The sequence below is a fragment of the Chiloscyllium punctatum genome, chromosome 38 (genome assembly GCF_047496795.1).
Source record: "Chiloscyllium punctatum isolate Juve2018m chromosome 38, sChiPun1.3, whole genome shotgun sequence".
NCBI lineage: Eukaryota > Metazoa > Chordata > Chondrichthyes > Orectolobiformes > Hemiscylliidae > Chiloscyllium > Chiloscyllium punctatum.
In genome coordinates, this window is record NC_092776.1 from 14589216 (window position 1) to 14616262 (window position 27047).

Sequence of the window (27047 nt, forward strand, 5' to 3'; positions counted from 1 at the left end):
TGGAGGAGGCTGGTACAATTACAGCATTTAAAAGGCATCTGGATGAGTATATGAATAGAAAGTATTTAGAAGGATGTGGGCCAAGTGCTGGCAAATGAGACGAGATTAGGTTGGAATATCTGGTCAGCGTGGATGGGTAGGACTGAATAGTCTGCTTCCATGTTGTACATCCCTATGACTCTAGACTCAAAGGGATTCTACAAGTACATTAAGGGTGAAAGAGCAACTGTGCAGAGAATAGGGGCCTTTAAAGGTAGATGAGGTTAACAGAAGATGGGAAAAGATACAAAATGAATATTTTGCGTCAGTATTTACTTTGGAGAAAGACATGGAAGTGAAGGAACTCAGTGAAATAAACATTATACCTTGAAAACAGACCACATTACAGAAGAGGAGATGCTAGAGGGCTTTAATGCATAAAGGTGGATAAAACTCTGGGACATGATCAAGTGCTTCCCAGGACTTTGTGGGAAACAAAGGAAGAAATTGCGTGTCCTCCAGCAGAAATATTTGTAATATCTACAGCCACGGGTGAAGTGCCAGAAGACTGGAGGATAGCTAATGCTATATCTTTATTTAAGAAAAGCTGCAGGAAGAAGCCAGTGGTGGGAAGTTGTTGGAGGGAATTCTGAGAGATTTATGCATTTGGAGAAGCAAGGACTGATTAGGAATAGTAGGCATGGCTTTGCTTGTGGGAAATTGTGTCTCACAAACTTGACTGAGATTTTTGAAGACGTGATCAAGAAGACAGATGAGGGCAGAGCTGTAGACATCATTTACATGGACTTTAGTAAATCCTTTGACATGATTCCACATGGTAGACTGCTTAGTAAAGTTAGATCACATGGGATTCAGGGAAAACTTGTCAATTGGATTCAAAATTGGCTTGATGGTAGGAGACAGAGGGTAGTGGTGGAGGATTGTTTTTCAGACTGGAGGCCTGTGGCCAGGGTGTTCCACAAGAATTGGTGCTCGATCCACTGTTGTTTGTCATTTATATAAATGATTTGGATGAGGATTTAGGAGGCATGGTTAGTATGTTTGCGGATGCCACCAAAATTGGTGGTACAGTAGACAGTGAAGATGGTTATCTAAGAGTGCAGCGGGACCTTGATCAGCTAGGATGAGAAATGGAAGATGGAGTTTAATTTAGGTAAGTGCAAAGTGTTGCATCACAGGTAGACAGGGTGGTGAAGGAGGAGTTTGGCATGCTTGCCTTCATTGGTCAGAGCACTGAGTATAGGAGTTGGGAGATCATATTGCAGCTGTATAGAATGTTGGTGAGTTCACTTTTGGAGTACTGTGTACAGTTCTGGTCAACCTGCTATATTAAATTGGAAAGGTTGCAAGAAAGACTGACAAGGATGTTACCAGGACTGGAGGGTTTGAGTTATCAGAAGAGGCTGGACATACTAGGTTTTTTTCCCTTGAGAATAGGAGGTCGAAGGTTAACTTTATCAAGGTTTATAAAATCATGAGGGGCATTGATAAGGTGAATAGCAAAGCTCTTTTCCCTCAAGAAGTTCAAAACTAGAAAGCTTAGGTTTAAGGTGAGAGGGTAAAGATTTAAAAGGAATCTGAAGAGAAACTTTTTCACACAGAGGGTGATTCATATGTGGAATGAACTGCCAGAGGAAGTAGAAGATGCAGATACAGTTATAACATTTAAAAGATATTTGGACAGGTACATGAATAGAACAAGATCAGAGGGATATGAGCCAAACAGAAGCAAATGGGACTAGTTTGGTATGGGGTGTTGGGTCGGCGTGGGAAAGTTGGACCGAAGGGTCTATTTCCGTGTTGTATGACTATGATTTTTTCTGCTTCTCTATCCTCCTTTGAGATGCTCCTTAAAACAGTCTTGTTTTTTGTTCCTTCATTTTATTAATTTCTTCTTTGAACCAGTGTTGATTATTTGATAGTGTTCTCATGATGCATCCTAGGATGTTTAAATGGATACAAGTTGTTGCCACTGTATTTTTTTAACATTCTACATTCTTTGCTGACTGCTGTTTTGTTTTGGTTGGGTCTGTTGAGTTTATTCACATCCCATGGATCTTTTTAAACTTCCACTGTGCAAGTTTCAAGACTAATTATCAACTGTTAAATTAACTTGATGATCTGAAATTTCACCTTTCTTTTCATTTTACTTTGCTCAGATCATTCTCATTGGACCATATGTTGAATTGCTGTGAGTTCAAGATGGTAGACATCAGGAAGGGAGTACAGCTTAGATTTACCAAGCTCAAAAGGTTAACTCATGAGAGCAGATTTCACAAACTAGATTTGTACTTACTGGAATTCAGAATGTTAACAATTGAGGTTTTGATGGTACCAAGAGGAACAAATAAATATACTAGATAGGGAGAATCTATTGCTTCGATTAGGAGATAAGTTCAAAATGAGAGTCGAAATTTTCAGGAGTGAAATTAGAAAATTGAAATTAATAGATTTTTGTTAAGCAATGGACCAAAAGGTTGCAGATCAGCCATTATCTCAATGAACAGCAAAACAAGTAGATTTGCAGGTAGATAGCATAGTGAAGAAGGCGTTTGGTATGCTTTCCTTTATTGCTCAGAGTATTGAGTACAGAAGTTGGGAGGTCATGTTGAGGCTGTACAGGACATTGGTTACGCCACTGCAAAACAGCAAAAGGCCTTCCCTTGATTCTGTATTTGACCTTGAGAGAGGTCTAACCTCATAGGAACAAAGGAGCATGAGTAGGCCATTAAGTCTGAGAAACCCCCTCGAGTATTCAACATAGTCAAAGATGATCATCTGCTTCAATGAGTTTTTCTGACACCATATCCCTTTACGTACAGTCAGTTATAAACCTTGACTATTTACCCTATCCATGCCCGTCATGATTTTATAAACCTCTATGAGGTCACCCCTCCAGGGAAAACAGCCCCAGCCTATTCAACCTCTCCCTATAGCTCAAATTCTCCAACCCTGGCAACATTCTTGAAAATTTTTTCTGAACCCTTTTAAGTTTCACAACATCCTTCCAATAGGAAGGAGACCAGAATTGCATGCAATATTCCAAAAGTCGCCTGACCCAATGTCCTGTACAGCCTCAACATCACCTCCCAACTCCTGTACTCAATACTCTGACCAATAAAGGAAAGCATACCAAAAGCTTTCTTCACTATGATATCTACCTGCAACTCTACTTGCAAGAAGCTGTGAACCTGCACTCCAAGGTCTCGTTGTTCAGCAACACTTGCTATAAAGCGGTTGTTCCGTCCTCGTGCAATCATGTTATAAGAAAATCCTGTAATAGCAGCACCATTTATATGCAACCGGATTCGTGTTATAACCAATACACATTTAAAGATTCATGCATTAGAAACAGTGTCCCAATTTGCGAATTATGTTATAGCGAATTCATGTTAACAAAATGCATATTTTAGCAGAACAACCTGTAACTGGTATTTAGAAATCTATCAATCTCTTGTTTGGACATATTCAATAACTGAGCTTCCATAGCCCTATGGGATAGAGAAATCAAAAGATTCACCACCATTTGAGTAAATAAAATTCTCTTCATCTTTCTTCTCAATGATTTTCCCCTTATTCTGAAATTGTGCCCCTTGGTGCTTGACTCCCAACCAATCAAAATATACTATCTGCATCTGTCTCTTCAAGTATTTTGTAGGTTTCAACAAGATCATCTCTTAGTCTTCAAAACTGTAGAAAATACAGCCCTACTTTGTCCAATCTCTCTTCATAGTACAATTCCACTATCCCAGGAACAGGTCTGGCGAACCTTTGCAACAGCTATTACATCCTTCCTAGGATAAGGAGATCAAAATCTCATTCAATACTCCAATTGTGGCCTAATCAAGGCTTTGTAGAATTTAAGCAAGCATCTACTCCTCCTGTATTCAAATGCTTTTGCAATAAATGCTAACATAACATTAGCCTACCTAGTTGCCTGCTTCATTGACATGTTAGCTTTCAGAGCCTTGCTAATGAGGAAGCCTAGGTCCCCATATTTGCGATTTATAATCTCACACCATTAAAAAGTACTCTGGACATCTGCTCTTTCTACCAAAGTGTAAATCTGTTGTTTTCTAAACACTTGTTGGTCTTCTGTCCCACAACAACGGTGGCATGTAAAAAGCATTTGTTTGGCTTTTAAGCATTTGTGACATCCAAAAGTTGTAAGAGAAAAGGAACTTATTTAAGAACAGGTTTTCTCCTTACTCTTAGACAATACTTTCTCTGAACCTCAAATGCTTTGAGTTTTAATCTTTTATGTGGCACTTTCTCAAATGATTATTTTTTAAAGTTGAAGTTTAAGCACAACTGTGGGATTTACTAGTTTCTTCTATTGTAACTTTCCTCAAAGGTGAAAATCATGTCTCACAAACTTGATTAAGTTTGTTGAAGAAATAACAAAGTGGATTGATGAGGGCAGAGCGGTAGGTCTATATAGACTTCAATAAGGCGTTCGACAAGGTTCCCCATGGGAGACTGGTGAGCGAGGTTAGATCTCATGGAATACAGGGAGAACGTGTCATTTAGATACAGAACTGGCTCAAAGGTAGAAGATAGAGGGTGGTGGTGGAGGGTTGTTTTTCAGACTGGAGGCCTGTGTCCAGTGGAGTGCCATAAGGATTGGTGCTGGGTCCACTACTTTTCATCATTTATCTAAATGACCTGGATGTGAGCATAAGAGGTATAGTTAATAAGTTTGCTGATGACACCAAAATTGGAGGTGTAGTGGACAGTGAAGGTCACTTTAGCTACATGGGATCTTGATCAGCTGGGCCAATGGACTGAGAAGTGGCATTTGGAGTTTATTCCAGAAAAATGTGAGGTGCTGCATTTTGGGAAAGCAAATCTTAGCAGGACTTAATGGTAAGGTCCTAGAGAGTGTTGCTGAACAAAGAGACCTTGGAGTGCAGGTTCATAGTTCCTTGAAAGTGGAGTGTAGGTAGATAGGATAGTGAAGAAGGCATTTGGTATGCTTTCCTTTATTGGTCAGAGTATTGAGTACAGGAGTTGGGAGGTCATGTTGCGGCTGTACAGGACATTGGTTAGGCCACTGTTGGAATATTGTGTGCATTTCTGGTCTCCTTCCTATTGGAAAGATGTTGTGAAATTTGAAAGAGTTCATAAAAGACTTACAAGGATGTTGCCTGGGTTGGAGGATTTGAGCTATAGGGAGAGGTTGAATAGGTTAGGACTGTTTTCCCTGGAGCGTCGGAGGCTGAGGGGTGATCTTATAGAGGTTTATAAAATAATGAGGGGCATGGATAGGATAAATAGACAATTATACAGGACCTTGGTGGTGGGAGAGTCCAGAATTAAAGGGCATAGGTTTAGGGTGAGAGGGGAAAGATATAAAAGAGACCTAAGAGGCTAATTTTTCACTGAGGGTGGTACGTGTATGGAATAAGCTGCCAGAGGAAGTGGTGGAGGCTAGTACAATTGCAACATTTAAAAGGCATCTGGATGGGTATATGAATAGGAAGGGTTTGGAGGAATATGGGCCAGGTGCTGGCAGGTGGGACGAGATTAAGTTGGGATATCTGGTCGGCAGGCCTCCAGTCTGTTTCCTGCTGTATATCTCTATAATTCTATGTCAGGCAGGCAGGATCTTCCCCATCAAAAAGCTATTTGATTGCTAATTGTCAATTTACTTTTCAAAATTAATTCCACATTCTACATTGAATTTGAATCAGACTTAAGCATTTTTTTCCTAGTTTTTGAACGCAGACATCTCATCAGTCTGCTTTTGAATTCAGAACTTTCCAGCATCCACTGACTACTTTAGAAATACAACCTTAAAAATCTTGGGTCTCCCCACATTGATAAATTCCATCTATACTTGGGGATTTATTCACTTTAAAACCTTCCATGGTTGGTTAGGTTTTGCACCTCAATATTATGTCTTGGAACCATTTTAGGTGGTGGGGAGGAGAGGCAAGAAGAACGGGAGATGCTTTAATATATTTCCCGTTTTATTTCTCTACAAAAGTTGCACAGTTCAGTAAATTTATACCATTAATTATAATAACGTTATTAAATAAAATTACATCTGGGAGTAAACATTACTCAGCAAATAACTCAAGGACAGGAAAACTTTCAATCTCTGCCATTGAAAAACGTTTGCTTTGTAAAATACAACTATGATTACAATTACAAAAGGACATAAAACGATGATTAAATAGTTTCATTTTATCCATTGATTCGATATCACGACGAGTTCTTGCATGAAGTTTGTTTATATTATAACAACCCCCGCCGAATACATTGCCCTTTGAAAACGGGAAACAGACTTCCACATGACTTAATGCAAAGCACAGCAAATTAGTGATTGGAGGAGTAAAAAGGAGCGATCAGTTGCTATGGTAAATGCCGGAGGAGCAAGTTAAATAACAACTGATCATTTCCCCCCACCCTCAGTTTCATATATAGGTCACTGGAGGCAGCGTTGGACTCCGTGCACATGCGCACAATGAATTCCGGATTCGTTCAACAGCACATACCCGATTCCCTCAAGAGAGAATGAGACAGAAGCGCATGCGCAATAGATTGTTGACGCCCCGATTGCCGCGCTTGCGTACTATGGCAAAGCAACAAACACCACTTTCATTAAAAAAGAACATTAATATACGCGGATCTCGAAACAATTGGCTTTCAGACGCTCAGAAAATCACAACCAAGAATTATTACTAAAAAGAAGGCAATTGATGAATTGTAAAGCATTTTTTGCGAAAATTGAAGAAGTGTTTGCGAATAAAAATGGGCGTTTTAATAAACCGGTTGACACTGGTTTCAGGCGGTTTCCGCACTTGCGCAGTAGAGTCACACCCAATTCCCAGCATCCTGTTCAGGACAACAAAATTATCAATTTTTTAAAAAACTGGAGAGGAACATAGAAAACAAACATGGACGGCTGGATGAAAGCAACAGGAATGTATTAATCTCTAATTACTTTGGGGAAAGAATCAATTTTTTATCACAACTTAGAGGCGCTGGCGATGACGCACATGCGCAGTCTGATCATTCAACCCTCACCGGAGACAATGAGCCACAGTAAAACATTAAGATAAACAACAACCCTGGAGGTTCCAGGGATGAACGTAGCAGGCACATTAAAAGACGAAGCTCCGACTGAAAAAATATAGCAGTTTTTGTGTTGAGGCGGGGCAGTTGAAGGTACTGCGCATGCGGAGGACGGGGTAGTCCCAGCGTGCTTTGCGGGACAACAAGGGACGGAAGGCAAAGAGTTGCGAGCGTCTGAAGAAAAAAAATAATATCGATAATAGAACGGGATAATATTACTTCATATACAAGCATATTTCGAAGTTTATTTTTATTTTTAAAGTTACACTGTTGTTTGCGTGGGCAGGCGCAGTGTAGGGAATTGCCTGGGTTTGATGCGCTTATCCGCTCATCCCGAGCTGTCGATGGTGCAGAAAGAGAAGGCGGCCGTAGGGCCGGAGGAGGGCGACACCGATTCTGTACCCCCCACCGACTCCAGCCCAGCTCCCGCATCGGCACCCGGGCCTCCAGAATCCGAGAACAGCCACTCCAGCCCGGCTGGCGATGCAGCGGCCGCCTCTGCCGAGCCGGCTCCCCAAGAGCCGGTCACGGCCAATGGCGGGCTTGATAACCGCCCTCTGCCCCAACGGCCTGATCCTGTCGGTGGTGAGAAGAAGAAATTCCTCTGCGGCGTCGTGGAAGGTAAGGGTCGACGCCCGCTCTGTGTCTTGATGCTAGCTGTGTTTTGCTGCTAACTGGATGGAAGGCATTAATAGCTTACAAAATTTCTTCGACATGGTGTCGAAAGTGCGATTTGTTTTGGTGTTAAGCTGTTTTCTTTGATGCGAGGGTAGGGCGGTGGTTCCTTGTGACATCATAATAATGGCCCTGTCCCTGGGCAAGGTGATGTCTGCTCCATTTCTCTTAACTCCGTTGTCGGGGGTTAATAAGGAGAAAATGAGGACTACAAATGCTGGAGATCAGGCTCTAGAAGGGTGGCGCTGGAATGGCACAGCAGGTCAGGCAGCATCCGAGAAAGAGTCGTCATTTCGAGCATAAGCTGTTCTTCGTCAATGCTTGGGGTTAATTGACTGGCGTGATTATGCAGTTGTGCGTATCTCACTTTCTTTTCAGTATTGATCAGTATGTTTTTATTCTTATCCTGCATTCCCCGACCCCGGGGGAAAAGAATATTATTTTTGAGGCACGTACTACCTGCGCTAGACTCACGTAGCCCAGCAGGTTTTCCTTTTTTGCATGTACTAACTTGGGTAAGTCTTTTAACTTGATATCGCCACTTGCAAGGTCAAAGAGAAAGAAAAGTCCAAAGATCTCTTTCTAATTGTGAGCACAGTAAGTCATCGTTGGTGAATGCTGAATACTAGTAGGGCTACTGAACCTGACTATAATCGTGCATGTCCCATATTTAATGGGGAACTCTTCACTTGTGATCTTGGAAGTAGAGGGTGACCCCATTTGGCCAAAACCAAATTGATAATGCATAATTTGCAGACCTGTATTTTAAGTCACAGGTTGATCTTGCTGAATCAGCATGGGCAAACACTTTTATCAATTTTATGGTAGTAATGAAATGCATAATAATTTTCTATTGTGCTCCTGCAAGAGAGAATCTTATTGCTGTAGAGTAATAGAGATGTACAGCATGGATACAGACCATTTGGTCCAACTCGTCCATGCCAACCAGATATACCAACCCAATCTAGTCCCACTTGCTAGCACCCGCCCCATATCCCTCCAAACCCTTCCTATTCATCTACCTGTTCAAATGCCTCTTAAATGTTGCAATTGTACCAGTCTCCACCACTTCCTCTGGCAGCTCATTCCAACAAGTACCGCCCCCTGTGTGAAAAAGTTGTTTTCATTTGAGTTGTAACTTTTGATGCATCTTTTCATGTGAAAAGTCTCTTTGTGTTTAGGCTAAATTTTGTATTGCTTGTTCTGTTAGATATTGTTGAATGGAATAATGCTGTACTACGATGAAATAAAATAGACATTTTATATTATTGGATCTACGTACAAAGGAAGATTTTGCCACATATCATATAGTGATAGGAAGCAATCCTAATTTTAATGTATTGGGTTATTCATCAATAAAATTAAGTATATAAAAGTTTTTTGCACCTTTGGTCATTATGTGAAATTAAACCAACACAAATATGTTAATATTTGAAGGAGTAGTTTCTTGTAGAAATATGAGAACAATTTGGCATAAAATTGCACGTTAGTTTAGACACTGAACATTTGACTGTAGAATTAAAAGGGAAAAACCTTGGACTGAATTCTCAGATAATCTTGTTAGCTTTGCGCTGATTAGCGAGTCTTTCCCTTGTGTTAGCCACTTCCAGGTTATTAGGCTTTTAGCAGCTCAGAGGCAGACATTTTGTTTGAAGTTCCCTTGCTGTGACGACAAAGTTCTGCTTCAGTGATGACGGGGAAGAGACAGGACAGCTCACAAGATGTCTGCTCTGAAGTCTTGAGCCAATAGTATTTGACTAACAGTACAAACAAAAGGCCCAGGAGATAATGTTCTGTTTTGAGATCTAGATTTTTTTTAAACTGCAGAAAACTATAGTCTTATTGCAAAATATAGGTTATATCACTTAAAATCAGGTATACTGTTGGATCTCAAATTTCCTTTCTCAGGATGTTTTAATAATTATTTCAGGATGTTTTTAATCTGTTTGAAGCAAATTTATTTTGTACTGTCATTGACCCTCTGATTTGCGGATTGTTTATTTGAATATTTCAGTGGGTTGATGAAATATTGTGATTTTTAAAGTTGTCAGATCTTAGCAATTTGAGTCAGAATAATTGAGTCATGGTCATTTAGTCTATCAAGTCCAAGCCACTTCTGAGAACAATCAGTTTTACTATATCCTGCCTCACGAGCTTATTTTTAAAAATTGCCATTGTGGTTTCAAATTGTCTCCGTTTCACTGTCTCTGCTTTCACCGTACATTCTGAATTTTGACAGGAAAGCAAGGCAGAGTTATTGAACTGTTTGCTGGGCTGAATGGCAGATAGGGTTTAATTTGGATAATTGTGAGGTGTTGTATTTGGGTAAAACAAATAAAGGTAGGGAGTTATGTTAATGGTAGAGCTGAACAGAGAAATCTAGGGGTTCAGGTACACAAATTTTTAAAAGCTGCATCGCAGGTAGACCATGATGAAAAAGACATTTAGCATGCGTGCCTTCATTCCTCAGATGATTAATTATAGGAATTGAGATGTCATATTGTGGTTGAGACCACTCTTGGAGTAGTGTGTACAGTTCTGGTTGCCCTGCATTTAAGAAGGATATTAAATTAGAGGGTTCAGAAAAGATTTACCATGATGTTGCTGAGACTGGAGGGTTTGACCTCACGGGAGATGCTGAATAGGCCTGGATGTTTTTTAACCTGGAGCGTTTGCCTGAGTAGAGGTTTTAAAACCATAAGGGGCATGCACAACCTGAATAGCCAAAGTTTCTGCCCTTGGATGGGGGGGGTGCCGAAAACTAGAAGACCTAGATTTACGCTGAGGGGAAAGATTTAAAAGGTGTAGCATTTTCATGCAGCGGGTGGTACGTGTATGGAATGACCTGCCAGAGGAAGTGGTGATCGTCGCAGATGAGTTGGACTGAAGGGTTTGCTTCCAATCTGCATAACTCTCTATCTTTCTTCGCTGTGTAGTTTTTAAGCAAATATCGGCAGTTCAGTTCTCCACGTCTCTTTAATTAATTTTTGAAAAAACTTGCGTAATAGTGTAAAATGAAAAGATGTAGGGAGAGAATTTTTCCTGTGTCGTTCTTTAACTTTGCATCATAACCCATTCAGTGAAATTCTGACTTTTAGCCTTTTTTGTGTTTCTTCCCTCTATGTCAAATCTTCTGGTAGAAACATGAGTCATGTTTCAGTGGGGTAAAAACAACGACTGCAGATGCTGGAAACCAGAGTCTAGATTAGAGTGGTGCTGGAAAAGCACAGCAGTTCAGGCAGCATTCGAGGAGTTCTAAACTTTTCCATACTTTAAAGTTTTTGTAGTGTCGACTGAGAATAGCTTTTAATTGTGCTTACAGTTGTGCAGGTAGAATTGTAGAATGGATCAAATTTGATCCAATATACCCGTTACATTTGTAGTTTTTTTTTAAAAAATGCTTTCGTTGCTGTTTGCATTTTGTTTTGACAGGTGACAAAAATTGTGATATTGTGTACTGTAGAATAGGCTAATCATTGAGCGGGCTTGACATCTTAATTTCAGCCCTCTGTAAAGATCATAGGTCAATTCAAATTATGCGTGTTATGTAGTTCAATTATATTGTCATGGTAGTGATAGCTTAGTAATGGAATTGGAATGCACAGGCTTGCAATGACAGTTGTCAGTAAAATGAGCTGCAAGGATTCCTGATTTTTAAATTAGCATGTATTAGTAGTTTGTTTTCCTTTCAAAGCCTTTATGCCAAATCCATTTGATATTCATTCTACAAATCATGGCCTTAGTAATCAAATACTCGAATTATACTGTTTGAATTGTTGCTTCAGGCTCTTGTCCTGCAATGTGATAGTTATGCTGACTCGATGGGTCACCATTGCCTATTTATTTCGTGACATCAAAAATCCCAAACAGCATAATACTTATGTCTGTGAACTCCCATAATACAATTGCTATTCTAAATACAGGAAATCCCCAGGTTATGACAGTTCCGTTTTTTCTGCTGTTTGTAATCCAAATTTGTGCGTAAGTCAGAACAGATACGGTCTAATTAGTCCACCTGTTCGTTAGGATGAAACATGTACGTAACTCAGATTTTTGAAAATAATGTTTTAAAAATTAGAAGCAGGAGGTCGGTTCATAAGTACAGAATGTTCGTATGTCAGGCATTCGTAACCTGGGGACTTTCTGTAGACCAGCGGATATAGCTGACAATGCTGTAATTCCATTGACTGCTTCAATTGACAAAAAGCCCTGTAGTGTGTGTTGTTGCATGTAAAGGTATTCAAATTGTTTCATGTTTATTTGCTGTGTTAGTTCAGGTATACTTTGAAAGTAAAACTCAACTACTGATTTTACCTAATGCGAACTAATCCTGTTGCTAACAGAAGCTATCACATAAAATGTTCCTCCAATTGAGCCATTTGACTTCAAACTATTTTATTGTTGGTAATGCTCATTGTGTGAATTAGTTGGAGTGTTGCTGTGACATACAAATGTGATCTGAAGTGATACAGTTTTCCTCTGTTTTATTTCCCCCCCCATAGGGATATACCTGTTTTCTGTGCTGGCATTGGCAAGAATGCTGGCTCCCTCTTGGTTGACTGCTTTACTTCAAATCTACCAGTTGCTAATTTTGATTTATATTTTATTGGACAAACTATTATCCTGCCTGTAAATCTTGCTCATGGGAAAGAAATTAAATACTCCTAAGACTTTTGTGTGGAAGCAAAGCTCTCAATTCTGACTGCAGATTGTTTTGTTCTTGGTGTGGTTGAATGTAGAATGCCAAAAGAATCTCTACTTCTGTATTTCTGAGGAAAATTCACTTACTTCTAAAACTTTCTTGGTGTAAAATACACTGACTTAAAAGGTGAAAACACTTCCTCTAGATATTTTTGAAGCTTCTGTTGAATTTATTACAGGTAGCCATCATCTTGGGCTTTTCTTTTTCCTTGCATAGTGCTTCTGAGTCCATCCCTATTAGCCCTTGAACTGAATGGCTTGCAGGACCATTTCAGAGGGCAGTTATGAATCAACCACTTTGGAGATCATGTGTCAGGCAGATCAGGCACAGGACATGAGTGAACCAGGTTTATATTTAAACAAAAATCCATCAGGGTAGTTTTTGAATTGCAGATTTTTATATAATTCAAATTTATCTGCCATGTTAGGATTTGAACCCATGTCCCCAGAATATTAAACTGGACGTTTGAATTGCTTGTCCAGTGACATTGTCACACTGCCAAAATCTGTTCGATTAGGCTTTAAAGGTGAGAAATCATAAATAATTAGCAACATTTTTTTTGCCTTGTCTATCAGACATTTTCATGATTACACCAGGATTACTGTACTTTATTTCATTGAGAGAAATTAACAACCAATTGAGCTGCTTTTATCCTGAGTTGGAGTCATGTATTCAATTATGGTCATGTTTTACAAGTTTATTTTCCTTCTCCGCTGACTAGTAAAAAAACTGTTTGTGGCCACTTAGTTATTTTGTGAATCATGCCCAGTACTGTGATTGGAACATCTTTTCTGTGATTCTTCAATTCAGTTTCCTCCTTCCTTGTAGCAGGAACCTGACTCTTTCATGGTATTCCCCATTAGCGTTGCAAACTATAAAACTGTTGGATGTTGCTCTTCCCAGTATTTATGGAAGAAATTTTGGATTTGATATCCTGTCGTAACAAACGGGTGAAGGTAGTAGAGGTTGACATTCAATAGGATTTGGGCTCATCAAGAATCCATCTGCCTCTGCCTTAAAAGTGCTCAAGAATTCTGCTTCTGCTGCCTTTGGCAAATTCCAAATACTCATGACCCTGAGAAATTATGACTTATCCCTGCTCAAATGGGGAATTCTTGTTCTAGATCATTTCCTAGAGGAAGTATCTTTTTCATGTCCACCCTATTGAAGACCCCTCCGGACCTTTTGTTTCGATCAAGTCTCTCCATACTTTTCAGGTGCACATTTAATGGGGAGAAAAAGATCAATTCACAAATGTCAGTACCGAAACTTGATTTAGAAGTGGAAATACTTAGATTGGGGCAAAAAGTTTTGAATTTTCTCTCGTCGGATAATACGACACTCAAATGCTGGATAATTGAGGTTTCTCTGTATTATGATGTAGGATAATCTTTCTATGTTCACAACATGTAACAAAGCTGGAGAGATTGGGTTGATTTGTTTTATCTATTGCTTTCTTTCCCAAACTTCAGCTAGTTGCATCTCTCAAGTGTTTGATAAACAGGGCAGTGGCTTTTGTATTGTTTGAGTGCAGAAGTGGAATAGATTTCCCCCACTCAAGATCACTAATTCAATACATTGTAGACTTCTAACACCAGAGTATCTCATCAGGCACAAATCTATCCACTGTACAGTTAGGAACTTAGGATTGTGTGAACTATAATTTTTCATGTTGCCACTGAGTAATTCAGTGATATTAGGATGCTAATTACTTTTCTATTGGATATTTGACTTATTTTGCAGAAGCATAGAGGAATGTTTTCTTCCCGCAAGTGACAAAGTTAGATGAAGCAGATGTGACTGAAAGGCTGCTATTAACTAAAAGTTAGCATTTTTCCTTTTGACAGTTGGGGAAGTAATAGTTGTTTTCATTTAAAGTATAAAATACAGATAAGAATGGAGTAATTTGAACCTAGGCAATTTGTGCGTACTGTGCGTCCCTTTTTCCTATTTGTGACAGGATTCAAAACCTAAACTTAATGGGTCATTGGTGACTTCCTGAATGGTGACATTGTACTTGGTGTTTTAATTGATTCTCAGGTTGACAAGATAATGACTTCTGTCTTTAGGGATATTTGTGGATGATCATTGTTTAAATCAGGTTGTAATGTGTACAAAATGCAGCTGAAAATCCTGTCTAGATAATCTAGTGACAGTATCAATTACTAATCATCATATCAAATCAGCATAAAAGGAAGTCACCTGACTCATTCTTTGAAAGAGCTGTCCAGTTTCACTCCACATTCCAGCCTCACCATCATAATTTTGCAAATTAGTTCTGATTAAGTTCCTATTCAGTTGCCATCTGTGTCCACCACCCTTTTGGAAAACATTCTGCACCATATCACGCCCTAAAGATTTCTCTTAACTTTCTGTTAGTTTTTTATCATGTTAGGTTATGATACCTTTTTACCGATAGTTTGTATACCTCTACCTTTAAGTCTCCTTGATATCTGTCCTCTTTTGGAGAACAAACCCAGCATCTCTCACTGCTTCATGGGAACCAAGTGCCTAACCATGGGATACCCGCTCTGTACTTTGACCAAGGCATTGACGCACTTTCTGAACTCTGGTGGTTAGAATTGTGCATTGTTATGCAAGGCCTAATAAGTATTTTGTAAAGGAGGAGAAAGTGAGGACTGCCGATGTTGGAGACCAGAGTTGAAAACTGTGGTGCTGGAAAAACACAGCAGGCCAGGCAGCATCTGAGGAGCAGGAGAATCGACGTTTCGGCCATAAGCCCTTCTTTAAGCTTATGCCCGAAACAACATTGATTCTCCTCGGATGCTGCCTGGCCTGCTGTGTTTTTCCAGCATCCCATTTTTTCAACAAGTGGCTTATAAAAGGTCTAGAATTACTTTTATTACCTTTTTGTAAGTAAGGGTACTGAATAAAAAGACAGGTACACCATGTGTTTTATTGAGCATCATATCAACCTGCCTGCCCCCTTCAAAGTTTTGAGAATATGCACTAAACCTTTGCACCCATGTCAGTAATAGACAGTGAACCTGCAAATTCCACATCATTAGAACTTTCAGGCCACTTTAGTCAATGTATTTGATAAGTGATTTTAGGAAGGGTGTCCCAAGGCTTTAACCCAGTGGCAATGAAGAAATGACCATGTAGATCCATGTGTGGCTTGGTGATGGCATGCCCATGTTTCAGCACCCTCTGTCCCACCTTGTGCTAGAGGTTCAAAGGTGCGACCAAAGTTGTAGCACTGTATCTTTTTATATGGTAGCATATGGCTGCCACTATTGAAATGGAGCGTGGGGTTGTTTAATGTAGTGAATGGGATGCTTTATTCTGTAAGCCTTTGGAGCTGGATTCATGCATGCAAGTGAAAAGTATTCCATCACACTTAGTGACTTGGACAAGACACTTGAGGACTGAGTGCCTCAGTTCAACATCTGAAAGATGGCAGTCCTGACAATCCAGGTTATTAAACAAGATTTAATTGTTGGGTTAGGAGCCAAATGCTTTGTGTGTAACGTTACAGCAAAATGCCCATGAAAATGTTTTTGAAAATTGTTCTATTTAGTAACTGACCTTTTTGGGCTATGACATTAGTGCACAGAAGCATCAATTTTCTGAAGGTGGATTTGAAAATAAAGTACGATGGCAAATGTATTGATACTTCTATTTTGTGGTTCTTGCTGAGCTTGTACAATCATGTAAAAGTTTTCACCATAATCATAGAATCCCTACAGTGCAGAAATGGGCCATTTGGCCCAACAGGTTCACGCCAACCCTCCGAGTATCCGACCCAGACCCATTTCCCCTAACGTACTACTCTACATTTCCCCTAACTAATGCACCTGGCCTACACATCCCTGAAATCTATGGGCAATTTAGCATGTACATCTTTGGACTGTGGGAGGAAACTGGAGCAACTGTAAGAAACCCATGCAGATGCTGGGAGAATGTGCCAACTCCACACAGTCGCTGGAGGTTGGAATCAAACCCACGTCCCTGGTGCTGAGAGGCAGCAATGCTAACCACTGAGCCATCATAGCACCCTGTCACAATTCTGAAATGTGACAGCTTTATTTTGCTTTGTACTTTTTATTTTCCTTCCTGATTAAGATTTAAAACTGTTACTGAGAGTTTCAATCTTTTGAGCACTTCTATTAATCAAATTAAGTTGAATTACCTTAAATAATTGAATTCATTTTGATGTCCAGTTTTGCTTTTTCTTAGGATTTTATGGCCGTCCTTGGAGCATGGAACAGAGGAAGGAACTGTTCCGAAGGTAAGATTTCCAGTATAAATGCCCACATAGCCTTCTAATTGCACATAGCTAAATAAGCTTAATAGGTGACTGTTCAAGAATTCTCAAAATAGTGTTAGAACAGAACCTTTAAGAGAACTTGCTTTTCCTTCTAGATGTCTTAACCAAATCTATGCTTTGATAATACAAGATGAATGATAAAAGCTACTTGCTCCATTTAAGCCTATCTAACTTGATTCTAAAGCTTTCACCTATTTTGGTTACTGGGAAATTAATTTGAAAAATTTGACCACTTTCCTGCATGAATATCTTAAGTGTCCTAAATTTACTAGTTTACTTTTTGAGCTTGTGTTACATTTGTGTTTCTCCTAATTTTGGTTAGCATATTTTGAACTTACTACTTTCCTCTTTCAATAGTTACACAATAATCCCTTCTAAATTGCCACTGTTAAGAGTGGGTTTTTCCAATCTTTCCTGTCATCAGTGATTGTAACCCAGTTTGTGTTCAGTACTCTTCGCTTTGGATGCTTTTGATGAGGGAGTTTCATTTGTACATCTAATGTTGGTCACCTTATTCAACAGAATGCGCAAGTGGGGCTTGAACACCTATCTATATGCACCAAAGGATGATTACAAGCACAGGATGTTCTGGCGGGAAATGTACTCTGTTGAAGAAGCAGGTGAGCCCTGTCGTGTGGTGTTCCCAGAATTGCTGCCACTTCTTTGCATGTTAGCTCTTTTTAATAAAAACAGGAGTTATCTTTTAGTTTGAAGATATTGCTGAAGCCATGAGCAATATAAGAAAAGGCTGCAATAGACCGCATAATGGCTTGAGCCTACTGTTTCTCTCAGTATTCTGCTGAGTGACTTTGGATCACAGCTTCACTTTTGCACTCTATCCACATAACTCTTCAAAAATCTGACGTTCCATTCTGGTGTTTTTGACATCGCTCCCCATTATGAGCATTACGGGAGTCACTTCTTAAAACTGGCACTCAAAAGAACATATTTGACCAAGACAATCCACCAGTTTTAACTTCTTATTTAGGCTGTACTTGTCTTGTCGTAATAAGCAGCAGTTGTATGAAAACAGCTTTATGTGCAATAGTGAAATTTCAAAGTAATACTGTCCATCAAAGTGTGAATGACTTGTCTATTTGGCTTCTGTATCAATATTTATTTAACTGACTATTAAAGAGTTCAGGTTTGGTAACAGTTACAATGAAGTTGCCATGTGTTACAGTGAAACCAGTACAGAGGAGGTGATATTTAATGTCTAGGATTTGAGGAGGTAGGTCACCTGTTTTGAGCTAAGGTTACAGATTTGTGCGATGAGTTAAACTTAATTTGTATATTGGTAACTAATATGAAAGCAGCAATTAAGGGCTCTCTGTCATGACACCATTGAGCAAACTACAGACAGAATGTCAGCAGTCCTTCATGTTTGTCATATCATTAATTTGGTCAAGTAGTGAATTCTACAGCAACATTGTAAAACATGGATGTAATTCTCCTTTTCTGAGACCATTCAATGTCTAAAAGGAGATTTCCAAAAAGCTAACCTGACAATCCTTTGCAAACTGCTGTATTTGTTTGATGTTGGGATTATGTCCTTTCTGTCCAAAAGTAGATGAGGGTGGAAATTGTATTGCCTTTACCCATCACTACCAGTGGAATCTGAGCATTTGCCAGCATATGCTTTATAAAGGCTTTTATACGTCTACTCAGTTGGCTCTGCATTGTTGTCTCCTTTCTAGCATTGAGATTATTTCCTCTCTTGTTGCTTGTCCATAATGTGATATCATCTGTTCCAGAACAATTGATGCAGTTAATATCTGCTGCAAAAGAACATGATATTGAGTTTGTCTATGCCATATCACCTGGTCTTGATATCACATTCTCAAATCAGAAAGAAGTTGCTACCCTGAAGCGTAAATTGGATCAGGTGAGTATTTTTCTAACCTTTTTTACATCTTGAAGTGAGTGATTATAGTAACTTTGGCGCAAGTTGGTAATTCACACAAATATTTGAGAATTTTATAGATTATCTTATGTCTTGTGTTCTACAGTGTCATGGATCTCTAATGCTCACCTGAGGGTTGGGGGTGGCGGGTAGGGTGGCAGTGAGGAGGAGAGACATGAACTGCTTGTTGAATAAAAACTATGGTATGTCCTGCTGATGTGTACATAGTGGATAGTAATTTTGTTCCAGTTGTTAGAAACAAAATTCAGTAAAATTTAGATGAGACTACCAAAACTGGAAACAAGACAATTTATTACGAACTTGCAAGTAAGGGCTTCAATTGCATAAGCAAATGAAGGCAAATTAGAACTTAGCTTAGTGTGCAGTTAAACCCTTTGAGCTGAGTGAGGTCATCTCTCCAGACTCCTAATTACCCAATCTCTCTCACTATTTCACCTCTACCCATTGCCCCTTTCTTTCCAAGTTGGCAATTTTCCCCTTGCACGTGCTGTCATAAGGCTAAACTCTTATCTCGATGTTCCCCTTTGTAACTTCTTTCATTATCCATAGGTACATTCCATTCTTGTACGTACATCTTAACAATGTATCTTTTTCATGCTTCGCTTATATGTTTCAGTAATCTTAGTTTTTTGCTGTTTTAAACATTATGGTAAAAGGAATTATTTAATAAATCTACATTAAAGTTAGTACTTAATTATCCATAATTATGCACTGAAAAGTAGAGATACTCTTCCTTCGATACCTGCAGAGTTAGTAGTTCTCTTGCTGTGCCCCTTTTCTGTATGCTTTTCTATATCTGAAAAAACACCACTTTTATCCCATTTCTAACACAGTGCAACACTGATAAATTATGCACGTAAGCGACTGGAATATTGTTTGAGCTGCTTAAACCATCGAAGGGAGTGTATTAGAGCTGGTGTTGGCACTTCATCTCTCTCTCTCTCTCTCTCTCTCTCTCTCTCTCTCTCTCTCTCTCTCTCTCTCTCTCTCTCTCTTTCTCATATACTGTAATGCTCATTTCCTCTCCCTTACCTGTGTCTCTATGCTCTTTGCATTCATTTGTCTACCTGCTTTTCCTCTTAGTCTGTTCAGGTGTATCCATTCAACCTTGACTGTTAGGCATTTTCAATGATGCTTCTTTCACCTGGACTTGCGCTCATCTTTTCTGTTTCTCTGTTTATGGTTTTTTCTTGTGTGTCTGACGGTTGGTTTTCCTTGCGGTAGCAGAAGACCGTTGGTGGAGAGTGGAGTAAATTCTTGCCATGCATTACTAGTGTGACGAGTCCAGTGTGCCATGGGTTGATGCTGGGTCCCTTATTTGTGATATTTATAAATTGAATAAGAATGTAAGGGAGTTGATAAGTAAATTAATGGATGATACCAAGATTGGTTGGAGGTTTGATAGTGAGGAGGAAAGGTGTTTGGTTACAGGAGAATACAGATGGTGAAATGGACAAATCAGTGGCAGTTGGAACCTGACCCTGATAAATCTGGGGTGAGACATTTTGGAAAAATCCTTATGGTGAGGGATTACTCCATGATTATCAAGACATGAGGAAGCTCAGAGGAAGAGGGATCTGGTAGCGGTTGTCCATAGATCCCTGAGCAGGACAGGTTAATAGGATGGTTGAGGTATGTGGGTCATTTTGACTTCCAGTTGTGGCATAGATTAAAAGAACACTGATCATGTTGGAGCTATGCAGAACTCTGTTGCAGCATAGCTGGTGTACTGTGTGCCGTTCTGGTCACCACTTGATAGATAGAATGGATTGCACTAGAGGGGATGTGAAGGAAATTCATCAGCTATTGCCTGGATGGAGCACTTCAGCCACGAAGAAAGACTGGATAAGTTCAGGTTGCTTTCTTTGGAGCAGAGAAGGATGAGAGGGACCTAGATTGAGGGGTGTCGGGCTGGGTGAGTAGAAAGCAACTATTCACCTTCGTCAAATGGTCAAAAGCAAAAGGGAGTAATTTTAAAGTGCAAGACAAGAGGTTCAGCAAGGATTTGAGGGAAAAGACCTCTTCCACCAGAGTGGTGGCTGAGAGGGTAGTTAAGGTGAGAAACCTCAAACATTTTGAAAGTACTTGACTGAATACTTGAAATGTCACAACATTGAAGGTTAGTCCTACTTTCCTACACTAGACCCATATTGTAGGGTAGTATAATTTTTGGAACAGATTTAATGTTCCCTGTTCCGAGCTGCACAATTCAGAGATTCTATGAAGTGTGTCAGAGTTGCGACTCGGTGCTCTGAGGTCTTAAGTTGCTTTAGTTGATGTGACTTTTTTCCTTTTTTTTCTTTTATCTCATTTAAATGCTCCACCCACCCCAGTCCAGTTTGATATGGCACCTTCTGGGATGGGTGCCTTGCCAGTTTTAAAACATCGATGTTTTTATTGCACTTTGAACAGAAAAGCAAACTTTTCAAAAACTGATCTTGTTGTATTCCGTGTGTCTTTAAAAAAGTCCATTTGTTGTTTTTAGTCTGCCGCGCTAGGCTCTGAAAGTCTGTGTTTTATAGGTGTCACAGTTTGGATGCAAGTCTTACGCACTGCTATTTGATGACATTGACCACAATATGTGCCCAGCAGACAAAGAGGTGTTCAGCTCATTTGCACATGCACAGCTGTCTGTTACTAATGAGATCTATCAGTACTTGGGGGAGCCAGAGCATTTTTTGTTCTGTCCTACAGGTAAGTGGACACAGCAAATTGTTCCATTTTGAAACAGTGCTCAATGTAACTAAAACTCCTGCATCATTAAGTCTACAACTGTTGTGTTCTTAATTTTACACATTGCTTTTGTTTTTCTTGCCAAAAAACAAAAGCAGTCTCCATGCACTGCTGTAACACGTGTTTGACATTGACCACTTTCAAAGATGTGCTGAATGCAGTACAGGGACATGTTTACTAATGTGTATAAGCATGCAGAATTGGGACAAATTTCAACGGAGTCTTTGTAAATACACATTTTCTGAACTTAGTCATTCACTTTTAATGTTAATAACAAGAAGGTTTGCTGATTGCATGCTTCTTTTGTACAATTGCCAATGTTGTGTTTTCGACTTTGCTTCTGCTTTAAATGGCCTTTTGCTTGGTGGTGGGTCTAGAGATTGATTAAAAAAAATGAGTAATCACTCGTCAGATTTATACCTGAATTTGATGCAAATGTATTAATAAGAAAATCAGAACTTCTGAGCAGCGGAGAAGACACTTTGTAGGTTTCTTGCTGCAAGTGAAAAATTTGTTGAGTTCACATTTTTAAATGCATTACTGATTGGAGCCATTCTAAATGAGGGTGTTGTGGGAAATGTCACTAAATTTCAGTACATGTCCAAATCAGCTTTGTTTATTAAAGCAAAATATAGTATGTAAAAGCAGTAAAGTCAAGAACCATGACAAATTAAACAAAATTCAATTTCCATACATTCAGCACTAGAATTAGTGGAAAAAAAATTTTATCTTTGTAAACACATGATTCTTTGTGACTTTTTTTTTGTGGTGTGTCTGTTTGGCTTAAGCAGTAGTGTTATATCATTGATGTGTTGCTATTCCATGTTCAATGGAGTTGCAGTTGGCGAATTAAAACCATTTCTAGCCTTAAGCTGAAGCTCTTGAAAGGAAAGGAACAATTGGCCCAGCAGGTTAGGTAAATTTGGTTTTATCTTTTAGGTATGCGCTTGTGCTTTTTATTTTTGACAAATTATAAAAGACAAACTTGTGGCATTCAAAGTGGAGAATAAAATTGTTCAGAGCATGAGATCTCAGACTGGAGAGCTGCTATCACTCCCCTTTGTAGTTATTTGCCTGAACAATTTTTAATGAACTGTGACTTCTCTTTGGGTTTACTGGTGAATGTTTACATTACTTATGCATTATATTTGTGATTAATACTGTTTTCAAAAAATTAATCTTGTTCAGAGTACTGTGGAACCTTTTGCTACCCTAACGTTGCACACTCTCCATACCTTCGGACAGTTGGAGATAAACTACTTCCTGGCATCGATGTATTGTGGACTGGTGAGCTCTATACTTGTAATAGTCTGTTCTTGCATTTGGTGAGTTTAGCTTGCTAGATGATGTTACTATGTAATTGTAGCTTTTTATTTAAAATAAAGCATCCTGCTTGTGATCCTTTTCCAGCTATATCAATTTAAACCCATATTTTGAATTGAACAGCTTTGTCTTGGAGCTGTGAATTTGTAGTGGCATCCATTCTAAACTACAGCTGCGTAGGTCTTTCCAATTGGGATAACACCAGTACTTGGAGCAGAATAATTTAAATTTATAGATCCCTCCTGCCCCTCAAATGAGAGAACTTAGAACTGAGCTTATTAGAGTAGCCAAAGTTAAGAGAGAAATCCAATAGAAGCTATACATATTTGAGGATGTGACCAAACAAACAATAGAAAAGTTGCATGTGGTGAATAAGCACAACTGGGTCTTAAAGACAAAATCAGTCAAAACATGTAAAGGATCCTTTCCAGACCAAAAGCTGCTGAAGTAATGGAATACATTATTAAGAAGTGGGGTAGACCAGTTGGGCAAAAAGACCTGTTTGTGTTCTTAGAGAAAAATCTGTCAACACTGAGGCAGTGTTTATCAGGAAATTTGAAGAGAAATTAAGTATACATTTTAAACAATTTTGAAAGATAAAAGACGCAAGTGGTAAAATGGCATTAGACTGGATGCTTCTGGGTAGAAATAGATTGTGTTGATGTTGAAATTTCCAGGCTTTGTTTATTTGGTTGCGACTAGAATATTGCCAAAAAAGGTAATGTGAACTGCTTGTTGACATGTGCTTATTTGCTCCATATGACATTTTTCAATTTAAGGGTTCTAGTCTGTTTTAATAGTCTGTGAAATGGGATCTATGTACTTTTTTTAGTGTTTTTTATTTTAAATTTCTTCAGAAATTGTAAATTATGTATAATTTAGTATTTGAGAAATTAATCTTTGCTTAATCTTTAGGTCCAAAGGTGGTCTCCAAAGACATCTCTGTGGAATCCATTGAAGAAGTCACCAAAATACTGAAGAGGCCCCCTCTTATCTGGGACAATCTGCATGCTAATGATTATGATCAGAAGCGCCTCTTCCTTGGACCTTACAAAGGGCGGTCAACTGAATTAATTCCGCGGCTGAAAGGAGTACTGACGAACCCTAACTGTGAATTTGAAGGGAATTTTGTTGCCATTCACACACTGGCTACATGGTACAAATCCAACATGAATGGTGTGAGAAAAGATGTTGTGATGAGTGAGTACAATGGATGAAACTTCATCTGCTTCTGTTTGTTGCCTGAGGGTGGGTGCACAACTGAACTCTTGTAATTGTTAAATTAATTCATGGGGTTTATGCAAGGCCAACATTTATGTCCACCCTCTCTCTCCCTCCAAAGCAATAGAGAGTCACTGTCTTGACCCATTGTTGTTGCAAAGGTATTGTCATGACCTGTTAGGTGGGAAATTTAACCTACAAACATTGGAGTATAAAGCAGAAACGTAAGAAATATGCATCTGTCTTGACAGCATTGTGGTGAAAGAAAAACATGTTAATGTCACTTATGTCTGAAATTAGTTGAATTTTTTTTGAAAGTTCAGGATTGTGAACCTTTGCCATTCTCTACAAAAGAGATTTGTGTACATTTTAAGATAGCGATTGATTTCTGATTACCAGTGATGTATGGAAATGAGGAAGGGTGCATAGTATTGAAGTGTTTGATCAGCCATGGTTGTATTGAATGGCCAATTTCTGTTACAATACCAGCGAACAGGCATTTATCTGTAGCATCAACTTTGCTTCAGTCTCTGATGCTGTCGGATCTGCTGATTAATTCCAATATTACCCGTTTTAATTTTAGATTTTTATGATTGACTATGTTGCTATTGTGTACATCCAAGTCCACTTTGCCCCAGGGAGGTGCCAATTTCTCTGTGACTTTATCCAGTTATTCCACTGAACAAAAAACAAATGAGTAATTATTGCATGACTGTTTCTGTGCTGTCTGACTTTGACTACTGTCTTATTTTCCTGTACCTAACTATCGGTTCTTTGTAATCCTAAGCCAGTAGTGGTAGCAGATTTTCAACATGAGAACATCACAACAAAATCCAGATTTGCACTATCAACTATCTAACGAATGAGGAGATATGTAACCTTGGTCAGATTTGTCCATGTCACTTTTTTTTTGTATTTTCCTGAAACATCGAATGTTGAATATGGATACATACAACAGTCAAGATCTTTTGACTCTGACCAGATCAGAAATTGAAGCTCAGATCTGACTATATATAGCAGCAACATGTTGAACATGATAGAATTGTCACTTCTTAATATTAGTAGGATGCAATGAGGTGTCTAGCTAGCGATCAGTAATTCCAATAATTGCACCTTTTCCTGTAAAGTACTCTAGTAAATATATCTCTTAATTTGCCATACTGATGTCTTGACAACAATGTCATTGACCCATTTTGTTCTCCCCTGTGGCTGGAGTTGGTCCCTATCAAGCCTGTTTGTGTCTCATTTGATTCCTTTTATGCTTGTGACTTTGTTTTTTGGCTGTATAATACAATATCTGTAACTTTATTTACTCCAGCTGACACAGAAGAGAGTACGGTGTCCATCCAGATCAAACTTGAAAATGAAGGTAGTGATGAGGAGATAGAAATGGATGTCTTGTACAGTCCTCAGATGGCTTTGAAGATGGCTATATCAGAATGGCTGCAGGAATTTGGAGTGCCACATCAGTACAACTGTAAGTTTGACGTGTTTGAGTGTTTTTTCCCCCATCCTGCTTGATAGAGCTTTCCTTTGGTTAACTTAAGATTTGCACCATTCTTGTTAAGCAAAAGAATGACATACTCCCACCTAAATATCTGACAGTATCTCCTTTCTTGTCACTTAGTGGTACATTGCTAGCAGGCAAATATTTTCCACAACTTTTTGATGGTTTTTGCTGTGTACTGTTCAGCTTGATTTCAACTCAGACTAAATCTACCTTTCAGTACTGCTCTGCGTGCCAGCATTACTGGCTGATTTTTATTTTTTGGTGTCCTGTGGAATTCAGAGGGGCTTACACCTGAACTGAACCTAGTAAGGGAGAGTGTTAATAAAATTACGTACGAATATTGCCACATATAAGGGAAAACTAACAGTTGCAGTGGTATTTCAGAGCTAATCTTAATGAGAAAATGGGTTTCTTCATGCTGACAGATCTTGGACTGCATGGATTTAATTATAGTGCTTTTGCGCAGTGAGCACACATACATTTTAGTACATGAGGAAGACCAAGTTCCAAACTCAATGTTTTTCCTGACTGATCGTAAAACTTGACATGTCAGAATTAATGTGTTGCTGGAAAAGCGCAGCAGGTCAGGCAGCATCCAAGGAACAGGAGAATCTATGTTTCGGGCTTCTTTCACCCTGAAGAAGGGTTTATGCCCGAAACGTTGATTCTCCTGCTCCTTGGATGCTGCCTGACCTTCTGCACTATTCCAGCAACACATTTTTCAGCCCTGATCTCCAGCATCTGCAGTCCTCATTTTCTCAGTGTCAGAATTAAGTCTGGGACCTTCCTTTCCATATGAATTGATGTTGAACATCTTTATCCACCAAGCTATTGGCTGAATTGCTTGCTGGACTTATTTTTTGCCATTGATAGTTAATTTTTTAAAAGCTTCTTTTTGTTCCTAGGTCGAACAGTCCCTCACAGTGGTGCAAAGACTAATGCAATTGACGTAGGGACTCTTGACACACCCTGCCTGAATTCCTCCACAACAGTGACGACAGTCTACCAACAGCCTATCATGAGTCAAGGAAGCCCACTGAGTGGTGAGCAAGCTCCAGTAGTGAAGGAAGAAGAGGAGAAAAAACAGCAGTCTGATGAAGAACCAATGGAGATGGTAGTTGAAAAGCCTGATGAGCAAGAAGCCAAAAATGTTAATCAAATCCTTACAGATATTGTCAAGGCCAAAATGTCTGAGGATCTCAAGCCCATGGATATGGACAAAGATAGTATTGCTGAAAGTAAGTCTCCTGAGATCTCCATGCAGGAAGACTCTGGCAGTGATATTGCACCCATGCAAACAGATGAGCAGATGAACAAGGAGCATTATGTCCCAGGTCCCAATGAGAAGCCACTATACACTGCTGAAGCTGTGACTCTGGAAGACCTAAATCTCTTGGCTGAAATGTTCTATCTGCCTTATGAACATGGACCCAAAGCTGTTCAGATGCTAAGGGAATTTCAGTGGCTTCGGGCTAACAGTAGTGTTGTTAGTGTGAACTGTAAAGGGAAAGATGCTGAAAAGGTGAGTACGTTTTTATGCCCTCATTAGTATGTAATGTTAAATCACTTAGTGGTGCATTGACATTTC

The 27047-nt window shown here is 39.2% G+C and overlaps 1 protein-coding gene across 2 annotated transcripts in view; it reads left to right on the forward strand.

Annotated features, from left to right (window-relative positions):
* Window positions 1-7171: 7171 nt before the first annotated feature.
* oga (O-GlcNAcase) overlaps window positions 7172-27047 on the forward strand; it is a 54098-nt gene continuing 34222 nt past the window's right edge. The window contains exons 1-9 of one of the 2 annotated variants that reach the window (XM_072557229.1): window positions 7172-7701; window positions 16658-16709; window positions 17271-17368; window positions 18503-18633; window positions 21195-21366; window positions 22594-22692; window positions 23644-23928; window positions 25268-25426; window positions 26365-26981. In XM_072557229.1, coding sequence (XP_072413330.1) covers window positions 7395-7701; window positions 16658-16709; window positions 17271-17368; window positions 18503-18633; window positions 21195-21366; window positions 22594-22692; window positions 23644-23928; window positions 25268-25426; window positions 26365-26981 — 1920 coding nt within the window. In that variant the 5' untranslated portion in view covers window positions 7172-7394. The remainder of the gene's footprint in view (window positions 7702-16657; window positions 16710-17270; window positions 17369-18502; window positions 18634-21194; window positions 21367-22593; window positions 22693-23643; window positions 23929-25267; window positions 25427-26364; window positions 26982-27047) is intronic. The other variant, XM_072557230.1, reaches the window with a different exon arrangement.